Raw genomic sequence first — 12169 nt, 5'->3', positions numbered from 1 at the left:
GGATTCATATGTCCATGCCAGTAGTGATAGCAGTGACAACTACATGGTACAACTGAGAATGAAGTTCCATCTTAACACAAAGGACATATTCCATCATGCTGAATGATACTATTACTGCCCATTCAAAGGATATCTAGCAGCACACGTCCATGACATGCTGCTCATAATTAGCAACAACAGAATTCCACCATAATCTGTAACTCATGGTCCAGCATTTTATTTACTCTTACTAACAAGCTTGTGATGTCCAATAAGTTGTATTTGGTAGTGGTACAATGGCGCAGAGGTAGAGTTGCTGCTTTTAGAGTTAGAGTTCGATCCTGACTATGGTTGCTGTCTGTATGGAGCTTGTATGTTCTCCCTGTGACCAGTTGTGTTTTTTCCGGGTGCTCTGGTTTCCTCCCATACTTCAAAGACGTACAGGTTTGTAAGTTAATTGGTTTCTGTAAATGTAAATTGTCCCTAGCGTGTAGGATAGTACTAGTGTACGGGGTGATTGCTGGTTGGCGCGGTCATGGTGGGCCGAAGGGCCTGTTTCCAAACAATATCTCTAAAGTCTAAAGAGCAATGTAGCATGTTGTTAGATGCACCAGGCATATAATAGGACAAATGAATTATGTCACCCTCAACAATGGTGGAACAGTATATAAATACAAAAAACAAGACTGTTGTATTTAATTTTAGATTTAGGGAAACAGTGTGGAAACAGGCCCTTCGACCCATCGAGTTCACGCTGGCCAACACATACTCTAGTTCTACCCTACACACATGGGACAAATTACAGAAGCCAATTAACCTACAAATCTGCATGTCTTTGGAATGTGCAAGGAAACTGGAGCATGCTAAGAAAATCCACAATGGAGAACGTACAAACTCCATACAGACAGCACCCGTAATCGGGATCAAACCCGGGTCTGACGCTATAAGACAGTAACTTTATCGATGTGCTACTGTGCCACCCCTACTTCAGGCAGAAACTGTGATTGGATGATTCCATCACAAAAGTTTTCATTTAGTTAATCAGTTTGGTTTGATTTGAGTGATGTTAATTAGCACTGCTTAAGCAAATATTATGAGTCCTCGCAATAGTCCAGCTCAGGTGCTGTCCAGATACATTACAATACGGTTTTATTCGTCACAGTGAAATGAATTTTCCAGCAGCGGTACAATGACAAAGAACACACAAATACACAATAAAAATTTAACACAAACATCCACCACAGCATTACTCGATGTGGTGGAAGGCACGAAAATTGGCCAGTCCTCCTCCATTTTCCACCGTGGTCGGGACCTCACCCCTCCGTAGTCGCCGCTGCGGGTGTCCAGATGAATGAAAGTCAAGGTAAGTCCTAAATCGGTGCCTCCCCTACTGGAGACTGCGGCGCCAGATTGGTGTAGGCCGCAGGCCAGCGGTCGGTGATTTAGAGTTTGCGCCGCAGCCAGAAGCACCACAGACCGCAGGGCCGGCAGTCGAAGTCGAAACTCCTATGCTCAAGAATTAGCTGCACAAATATATCAGGTACAGTACTCCAGATTTAATTGCACGTCAAGCCAAATTCTGACAATATTGCATCTATTTACATTTAATTTGTAATTTCCAAATATTTGTTATCACTATTAGTTTTATTTTTCAAATAGTGACGAATAAAATTATCAGCATTATTTTCAAAAGTGTATAATGTGAAGAGGAAAAAAATCTCAACTTTGCACAAATTCCTCAAAACATTCAAATTACACCATGGTTATGTACATAAATAAAATAAAATAAATTTGAAATGAGATGCAATTCATAAATTTATATTCTGCAAGGAACTTATAATAGGAAATCATTTGCATTTTCTTTTGTAAAATCTAGAAACAATCCGATAGTAATGGATCTTCTGGCATGTTAACTTGTATTAACCTCAACTTCATTTTCAGGACTCAAAAACAGAACAGTTATGCATTATTGCATTGTAAAGTTTTAATCATGGGGATGGGAGAAATTCATGTTCATTCCTGCAGAGGATGTCATTGTCCAGCAGGTGTCTCTTTGATTTTCACAATAACCTGGGATCCTACAGTCAGAAATGCAGAACGCACTGAGGTTGCTGGTAGCTGATGAAACAGATATGCTCCAAAGGTCATCTGGAAAGAACATGACTTCAGTTAAAATGCATCCTTTTTGGTCATTCTTGAACAACAACAAGCCTCAGAGTTACTGGCACAAAATAAATTGAATTCCCTTTCCACCAAAATTCATTAACAAAAAAAACATTTTTTTCTTCTGCTCATCTGAAACATTCTATCTATATCTATCTATCTATCTATCTATCTATCTATCTATCTATCTATATATCTATCTATCTATCTATCTATCTGTCTATCTATCTATCTATCTATCTATTTATCTCTATCTATTTATCTATCTATCTATCTATCCACTATTAAAACTGTGGCTGCTGGCTGGCTGCCGGCTTTCTGCCTGACTTGTCGTTGCCAGCCTGTGGGTGCCAGCCTTTGATTCGTTGCTATGCCAACGTCAGACCCACAAACGCCCTGAATTTTTCCATTTCGGTAGAGATTTCACTTTTCATTCCAAGTATCCACTCCTCATTAAATTTCATCAAGTTTATGTACACATTTTTAATAAAATCCTTCTCCCCTCCCCCCTCCTCCACTCACTCATTTTGTCACCTCCTGCTGGCCAGCGACCATAATGGCTGCTGGCGCCCGCATCTCGCCTCAAAGACGCCATTTAAAAACAGCCGCACTGCTGATTCCTGAGCCGCTTGAGTTGGAGGACCACGTCTCCCGTGGGGGGTACGGGTAGGGAATGGCTGCGTAGGGGGAGCAGACCCAACGGGTCTGCACTTGGTCTAGTATAATATTAAAACTGTTTGTGTGTGTGTTTCTGCCTGACTTGTGGGCGCCAGCCTTTGATTCGTTGCTACGCCAACACCAGAAGCAGAAACGGCTGCTGGCGCCCACTTCTCGCCTCAAAGACGCCATTTAAAAATAGCCGCACTGCTGAGTGCTGGAATCTTATATTCGGGAACGGCTTGAGTTGGAGGACCACGTCTCCCGTGGGGGCTACGGGTAGGGAACGGCTGTGTTGGGGGAGCAGACCCAACGGGTCTGCACTTGGTCTAGTATTATATATTTTTTGCATTATGCTATTGATAATTTATTATTTTTTTCTTTCAGATTGAAGCACTTTATATCACCCCAGAAATTTGCTTGGTTATTTCCAAGCATGGGTCACATTAGTGCTTCTGATGCAATTTCCTTACCAGAGTTCGAGGGATAACATGATATATATTTTGGATCATGCAGTTGAAGTAGGACTAAGTTGTTCTGGGAGCTAACATCATCAAATACTTCCAGGAGTATTATTCGCATTGCAACACTGCATTAGAATGCTCATAAGATATAGTCTCAATATTTTAAATTTTCGGACACCCTCTGGCATTGAATCCACTCCCCTTCATCCTCAGATGCTTCTCTCAAATAGGTGTCCAAAATCTTCAATTTTGGATGAATTGCACCTTCCATCATAATACAAGGTCTTGGGTCTGATCCTTTTACTCCCCAATAACCTGATTCTCATATCCCATAGTTAGTTATTTAAAGGTGTGGAGAGGCAAAATACTTTAGAGCAAACTACACAAGCACATCTGAAAACGAAGAGGGCATTTTTGACAGGTTATAATCAAAGAGCAGTGGAAGGAGACTTGAGTAGAATATAAAAGATAGAATAAAGTTGGGAGAAATTAGGAACTGTTATGACTTTTCAATGGATCATTTCTGTGTGTGCAAAATACTTCAGTTTGTTGGCTCTGGCATACAATCAATCTGTGAACAAATGTGAGTTTTTAAATATGTTCCCTTTTTTTACAAGACAACATTTACCTTACTGTCCCTGCACGAAGACAGAGTCTGTAGGGGTTCTTTGCTTCTTTTCCCATTGCCTTGATTAATACATATCATTTGGCATCTGTTGCACAGTCCTACAATCTGCAAAATGCATGTATTAGTAACAATATTTGGTGCCATAACCTATGCTTCTCATCCTTTATTTATCAATCAAGTGATGGGAACAAGAATTTATAGTTAAACTAGACTAAGTGGGACCCATTGGGTCCCATGTTCACACTGGAAGTCTGGTCCCCCGACCAATATTCCACCTCTCCACCAATTCCACCTCTCCACCAATTACTTCAACCCAAACAACCATTTGCAGTGCATTTTAATTTCAACCCAAACAACCATTTGCAGGGCATTTTTACTTCAACCCAACCAACCATTTGCAGTGCATTTTTACTTCAACCCAAACAACCATTTGCAGTGCATTTTTACTTCAAGCCAACCATATTTTCATTTTCAAACCACATTAAGGGCACTCACAGTTGAGTAGACATATGTTCAGTGTTATTCAGAGCTCAGAGAGATGTGACCCTCTGGCTTCCTCCATCTTGCAGAGACTGAGTGAGGCACACCACTTCCTGGTTTTATAGTCCCTCCCCCTCCCTCCAGCAGCAGAGAGAATGGCTATTTAAAAAAAACACATTAATATCTCTCTGATTTTTCATCGATGGGAAAAATCCTCTGGTCCCGGAAGACGGAGGGGGGCTCTGAGCGAGGTGGCCAAAAATGATGGCCGTAGGTGGCGGTGTTCTTTCGGAAATCGCAGCACAATGAGCCAAAAGCGGTCAAGATCAGACTTTTAGTAATATAGATTTATGATGTTGGTTACAAATGGAAACACAAAGTGCTGGAGTACGGAAACAGACTGATGTGATGCTTACATCAAACAACCAATCAGAATGTAATTTTTTAGGCTGTTTTGATGGATTGGAACCACCGTCTAAACAATGTGTGAACTTTAACCGTTGAATTGGTCTCTTTGCAAGAATGTGTAAAGATACTCTTTCTGTATTTATAGTTTAAATTAATCCTGTACTAGTGAACCATTTAGAGTTTCTTCAGTGCTTACAAATTTCTGGTTTGGAGGTTAGTAACAAAAAAGCCTGTTTGGATCAGAGAATTATGAATGATATACTCAAAAGATTGATCTAACAGTCCAGAAAAATAATTATATTTACCTGAAACAAATAAGACAGACCATCTATAATCATCTCAGCCCAGTCATCTTCCTCATACGGCCTCACTGTACTTATAACAAGGTTGGGTCGGAAACGATGGATGAGTTCCTCGGTTGTTAATGCTTCAGCAGAATTAAGATCACATGATCCACCTCTGTCACAATTATAGGACAATGCATTGGAAGTATAATTAATCATCTAGAGATTTACTGCATATAGCAGTTTCAAAAATCATGAACATTGAAAAGGAAATGGCAAAATCTGCCCAGAGTGTAACAGACGTAGCCTTCAGCAAACCGGCCACAAGTTCAACAAATTTACTAAAATCAAACATTTTTCGTATTTCAAATTACATGATGCTTATTCTTCACTAATGAAGATTTCACTATTTAACACAGTGACACATTGAAGGATTGGGGTGGGAGATTGCAACCTTCACGTGGTCCGCCATGTTTCGACGAATGCAATCAACCTGGCGTGCACAATCAAATAAGATCAAATAGAACAAGTTGTCCTACGACTGTGCACGCCATACGCAAGAAGTAGATTGAAGGATTTTATGATATTTTGGAATTCTACAGGCTACGTGCACAAAATATAAATATTGAACCTGTTCACATGATTAGGCATTATACATTTTATAATATGAAGCATATTTTTGTGCAGTTTGAGTAATATATTTTCTTAAGGCTGACTTTTCTCTCTATTTTTGCTGTCAGACAACCTAGGAATGTAACAATGGTTAAAGTTAATACAGAAGAGTGATATGACTTTGGGAAGGGGCTGGGAGTGAAAACAGATAAAAACTGTGCATTAAGAGTCAGTTCCAAGTCCTCAACTTGTGCGTTTTTACATGTCTGAGCATCCCCATTATGGGAACCCATTAACTCCTTAAATATAACATTGGACTTTGCACAGCAGGCTCTTCAGCCAGCTATGTCTGCGCAGATCACCACATGAACAGAAGTCCAAGCACTGATCCTTGTGGAATACCTCTGGTCATGGACCTTGATTAAAAAAAATGCTCCTCCATCACTACCTTGGTCTCATTTGACCAAGCCAATTTTGAGTGCAACTTACCAACTCACCTGAGAGCCACTTGACTTATTCTTCTGGACCAGCCTACCATGAGGGGCCTCATGCTTCACAAATGTTCAGGTAGATAACATTCACTGCCTGACCTTTATCAATCATCTTTGTAAAAAAACCTGAATCGAATTTTAGACAGGACATCTTCGGCAGAAAGATATGCTAACTTTCCCCAATAAATCCATGCTTTATCCAAATGTAAATAAATACAGTCCCTGAGAATTGTCTCTAAAAAATTCTCAATACACACAATACCTCCTTTTTAATATCTCACCATCATCAATGCCCTTATCCTTCGTGAATACTGATGCAAACAGTTCATTAAACGCCTTGTCCATTTTTCTGCCATCATGATTACATTCCTTCTATTGTCCTGGACTGGCCCTACCCTTTCCCTAGCTACTCTCTCGCTTTTAATGAATGGATAAAATGTCTTGGGATTCTCCGTAATCCCTCTTGCCAAAGACATTTCACAGCGCCTTTGAGCCCTCCTATTGCCATCTTTAAGTTATTTCCTGCATCCTTTATATTCCTTGAGGATTTTGTCTGATATCAGCCTCCAAAAAAGTTACATATTCTATTTATTTTTGACGAAAATATCTCTTTGTCATCCAATGTACCTGAATCTTGCCATCGATCACACTGGAACATTCAAATTATGTTTCATGACTCATCATAGTGTCCACTAATTTTAATTTGTTAGGAAACCCAGAGATTATATGGTAATCAAGTGGATAGATCAAAATGTTGTTGACAAATGGATTGTAATGAAGTCACAAGGTCTCTGATATACTAAGGTCCCTGATCCCAGGGCATTTTGATTTTCAAATAAACCCAATGAAACCCTTGGTGTCCAGCATTGCATCTGCATTTTTTATTCTCTCAATTGTTTCAAATGTTGATCTATTGATTATGAGTCTTTTAGTTGCAGATCTAATGATTTCCACTCGACAGTGTAGCTTAGCTGGGCTTGATTTTTGTGGAAAACTGTGATTATCCACTTCATAGGTGGACTAAAGTTACTTAACTTTATATATTCAATTCATTAAGTATGGAATACACAGAAAAAGTTTGGCTCAGCAAACCGAGGAGAGAGACAGCAGATGCAAAAATAATGTGCAATACTGTCACTTCCAAAAAGGCCACTAAATAAACAGCATTAATTTAAAAATGTCATGCAAGCCTGCCCCAAATCTTCTGTCCTGTCCAGGCAAAGGAGCTGACTCTCTCTTTAGCCATGAGAAAGGAAAAATTACTGGTAAAGACAGACTTCAATTCAGAATACAACCCATATAAATGGTCAGGCTCTGGGAAGTGTAGAGCAGAGGGATCCAGGAGTGCAGGTACATAGTTTGTTGAATGTGGCATCACAAGTGGACAGGGTGGTGAAAAAAGGCTTTTGGCTCATTGGCCATCAGTCATTGAGCATATTAGTTGGGAGGTCATGTTGCAATTGTATAAGATATTGGCAAGGCCGCATTTGGAATGTGTAGGAAGGACCTGCAGATGTTGTTTTACACCGAAGATTGACACAAAATGCTGGAGTAACTCAGTGGGATAGACGGCGTCTCTGGATAGAAGGACCCAGAGAGGCTGCCTGCAATTAGAGTACTGTGTTTAATTTTGGACACCATGTTGTAGGGAAGATATTGTCAAGCTCGAAAGGATGGAGAGAAGATTTGCGAGGATGTTGTCAGTACTCGAGGGCCTGAGCTGTAGGAAGAGGTTGAGCAGGTTAGGACTCTATTCCTTGGGGCACAGCAGGATGAGTGGTCATTTTATAGAGGTGTATAAAATCATGAGAGGAATAGATCGGGTAGATGCACAGAGTCTCTTGCCCAGAATAAGGAAAATCCTGAATCAGAGGATATAGGTTTATGGTGAGGGGGGAAAGATTTAATAGGAATCTGAGGGGTCAATTTTTTCATGCATAGTTGTAGGTGTAAACTGCCAGAGGAGGTAGTTATGGCAGGCACCAGCGCAACGTTTAAAAAACATTTAGACAGGTACATGAATAGGACAGGTTTTGAGGGATATGGGCCAAATGCAGACAGCTGGGACACGTGTAGACGGGACGTTGACTGGTGCAGGCAAGTTGGGCCGATGGGGCTGTTTCTACACTGAAAGACTGACTCTAAATGTTTAGCGTTCACACAGCACGTAACGCGGCCCTTCGGCCACCGAGTCCCTGCCGACCATCAACCACACACACAATCACTCACAAATGGCTCCTAGATTTTTTTCTCAGATCTTGTATCAGCAGTGACACTGTATTGCCAGGTTAACACAAGCTTTAATATCTAAAGAACATTATATTATGCAAAATCATATAACAGGTGTCAACTTTCTAAAGTTCTGATGGAAGAAATACAGCTACATACCCTGGACTATTATGCTGTAGTCAAACAAATCAAAATGCTGGTTTAAATTAGTTAAATTGTTACATCTGGAAAGCGAAAGAGGGTGAATACAAACATGCTTTTCTTAAAGAGTTTCCCATTTGAACAAATCATGTTCAACCTTAATGTTTTATTTTATTGAGGGATCATTATCTTTGCAAATTGCAGAAACCTGATCGATTTTACACCTCACACCAAGATTTCTGTAAACGCCCTGACTTTCACTTTCTGATGAAAGTGCTTTTTAAGTAAGCAATTCAGTTGACAAAGTTAGAAACCGTGGAGTGAGGCGTAATGTACTTACATGCATTGAGAATAGGTTTTCAGAGAGACAGAAGAATGAAAACAATGCATATTTTCCTGGATGGCAGGCTGTAACTTGTGGGCTACTACTAGGAATGGTGATAGCTATTGAATATCAGTTTTAGAGTGATTAGATTAAATGGGATATTTGAAAGCTTAAGAAGCAGTTTGGGGCAAAGCATAGCCTAGGTCCAAGTACGTTTTATGAAAAATTGTGCTTGGAAATATTGTGTGTGTGTGTGTGAGAGACAGAGAGAGAGAGCGTGAGTGTGAGTGAGTGAGCGAGCGTCTGTGTCCGCTTATGGCAATCTATCAGTCAGCCTCAAATGCTAATCTGAAGAACATATCAGTTGTTAAACTTCTAAGGTAGACAAAAATGCTGGAGAAACTCAGCGGGTGAGGCAGCATCTATGCAGCAAAGGAAATAGGCAACATTTCAGGCCGAAACCCTTCTTCAGACTGATTTTCCAGCATCTGCCGTTCCTTCTTAAACAGTTGTTAAACTTCTGTCAGGTTTATACTGTACACAGTGCCCTCCATAATATTGGGACAAAGACCCATCATTTATTTATTTGCCTCTGTACTCCCCAATTTGAGATTTGTAATAGAAAAAATCACATGTGGTTAATCACATTTTGGTTTCGTCATGTAGAAATGAGCTGTGTTTATACATATTCCCCCCATTTCAGGGCACCATAATGTTTGGGACACATGGCTTCACAGGTGTTTGTAATTACCCAGGTGTGTTTAATTACCTCCTTAATGCAGGTATAAGTGAGCTCTCAGCACTTAGTCTTTCCTCCAACTACAGGTGGAAACTGGGGAGATGCCGTTGAGACTGCGCTGCAGACAACTAATGGCTAATTACTGGCTAAGCCTTAAGGGTCATGGAGAGAATCACCCAACAAAACAGGTAGTACAGGAGTGCTGGGAGAGAGGGGTGGCTCAGTCTGGAAGCTTCGGCTGGGTTGGAGGAGTTATGGCAAGGGACATGGGAGTAGATAAAGAGTTCTGCCCTGCAGTATTGTGGCCATCTGTGCCAATATGGTTACTGAACATCCCAAAAGTTGATCTGGAGCTATGGGAGGCAAAAAGGAGGAACAAAAATTCAGACCTAAAGACAGAATATCATAGCCATATAGATAATAGATACAGGGAACACCTCTTAATTTTCACAGATGGATCAAAGGACCCAGTAGCTGAAACAACGGGTGGCTGTGGTAGTCCAGAGGATGAATGTTGAGCTTTACAAAAGAACAAATAACTATTTGACAGAATATACAGTGGAACTGTACGCTATTTTGATGGCAGTTCGGTGGATGGAACAGGTGCAACCATGTAAAGTATTAATATGTAGCGACTCATTATCTGCAATCCAGAGTATTGGGTCTGGTGCATCCGATAGGCGGCCTGACTTAGTTTATGAAATCCTGCTACTATTAAGCCAAGTGACAAGGAGGGGCAGCGACGTGACTTTGTTGTGGGTCCCAGCACACATTGGTGTTCTAGGGAATGAAAAGGTGGATAAATTAGCAAAGGAGGCTGTAAAAAAAAAAGAAACATAGAGGTAAACTTACAACTATCTAAATCTGAAGGAAAACACATAGTGTGGAAGAAAATAAATCAGGAATGGCAACAATACTGGGAACAGGATACAAAGGGGAGACACCTCTATTCGCTACAAAACAGAGTGGGCATTACAGCAAGAAGAGGGGGGAACAGGAGAAAACAGGTAGTATTAACAAGATTGAGGATAGGATACACTCACCTGAACAGCACATTAAAAATATTGGGAAAACACCCTACTGGGCTGTGTGAGGAATGCCATCAGCCAGAAACAGTTCAGCATGCCCTAATTGCATGTAGGAGATATGAGACAGAAAGAGGATTTATGATCATTGAAATGAGGAAAATTGGATTGACAGAAATATCAGTAAAGAACATTCTAGAGTGTGGAGGGAAAGGAAAAGGAATAAAGTTGTTGTTTGATTTCTTGAGGGCCTCTGGCCTTATAAAAAGGATATAATGTAAAGACACGAGTACTGTGGAATGAAACCAGGGTGGCAGCAATGCAACATTGCGGATGCCGGCTGCTGTAAAACTCCGAAGAAGAAGAAGAAGAAGAAGAAGTCTTTCCTCCAGTCTTGCCATCATCCTTGGAAACTTTTATTGCTGTTTATCAACATGAGGACCAAAGTTGTGCCAATGAAAGTCAAAGAAGCCATTATGAGACTAGGGCAACAGAAATAAATCTGTTAGAGACATCAGCCAAACTTGAGGCTTACCAAAATCAACTGTTTGGAACATCATTAAGAAGAAAGAGAGCACTGGTGAGCTTACTAATCGCAAAGGGACTGGCAGGCCAAGGCAGACCTCCACAGCTGATGACAGAAGAATTCACTCCATTATAAAGAAAAATCACCAAACACCTGTCTGACAGATCAGAAACACTCTTCAGGTGTGGATTTGTCAATGACCACTGTCCGCAAAGTCTTCATGAACAGAAATATAGAGGCTACACTGCAAGATGCAAGCCACTGGTTAGCTGCAAAAATAGAATGGCCAGGTTACAGTTTACCAAGAAGTACTTAAAAGAGCAACCACAGTTCTGGAAAAAGGTCTTGTGGACTGATGAGACGAAGATTAACTTATATCAGAGTGATGGCAAGAGCAAGGTATGGAGGAGAGAAGGAACTTCCCAAGATCCAAAGCACACCACCTCATCTGTGAAACACGGTGTGGTGGGGCCATGCCTGGGCATGTATCATGGCTGCGGAAAATGGTGGGGGGATGGGCTAGCGATCAGGGGGTTGCGGAAAATAGCAAAGTGAAAGTGGGGGGAGGGTGGCAGGTTGGCTCGAACTGAAAACGATCACTGATCACCCCTCCCTCCCTCCCCCCCTCTAACCAGTGAGGGAGCGAAGCGACCCTCTCCCTCTCTCCTCGGGGGAGGGTCTCTGGGACTGGTCTCTCGGGGCCGACATATTTAATATTTTTCACTGCTGGGTTGCTCGACCTCCAAATCTCTGGGGACCGATAATACAGGGGCAACTCCCCTCTCTCTCAAAAAGATATCCCTCCCTCTCTCTCTCGGGGCCCCCCTCTTCTCTCGTGGCGGACTCTCTCTCTCTCTCTGGGCCAATTCTCTCTCTCTCTTGATGCCGACTCCCTCCCTCTCTCTCTCTCTCTCTCTCACTCTCTCTCTCTGGGCCAACTCTCTCTCTCTCTCGGAGCCGACTGTCCCTCTCTCTCTCTCTCTCTCTCTCTCTCCCTCTCTCTCTCTCGGGGCCGACT

At 41.4% G+C, this 12169-nt stretch overlaps 1 protein-coding gene across 1 annotated transcript in view; it reads right to left on the bottom strand.

The window, feature by feature from the left end:
- Positions 1-1111: 1111 nt before the first annotated feature.
- Positions 1112-12169, bottom strand: part of mocos (molybdenum cofactor sulfurase) — a 108829-nt gene continuing 97771 nt past the window's right edge. The window contains exons 13-15 of the mRNA XM_055657712.1: positions 5085-5238; positions 3892-3996; positions 1112-2127 (exon numbers count right to left, since the gene is read on the bottom strand). Coding sequence (XP_055513687.1) covers positions 2011-2127; positions 3892-3996; positions 5085-5238 — 376 coding nt within the window. The 3' untranslated portion in view covers positions 1112-2010. The remainder of the gene's footprint in view (positions 2128-3891; positions 3997-5084; positions 5239-12169) is intronic.

This window comes from Leucoraja erinacea, chromosome 2 (genome assembly GCF_028641065.1).
Source record: "Leucoraja erinacea ecotype New England chromosome 2, Leri_hhj_1, whole genome shotgun sequence".
NCBI classification, from domain to species: domain Eukaryota; kingdom Metazoa; phylum Chordata; class Chondrichthyes; order Rajiformes; family Rajidae; genus Leucoraja; species Leucoraja erinaceus.
Note: the sequence above shows the minus strand (reverse complement) of the source record. Positions and strands in the feature narration are given on the sequence as shown.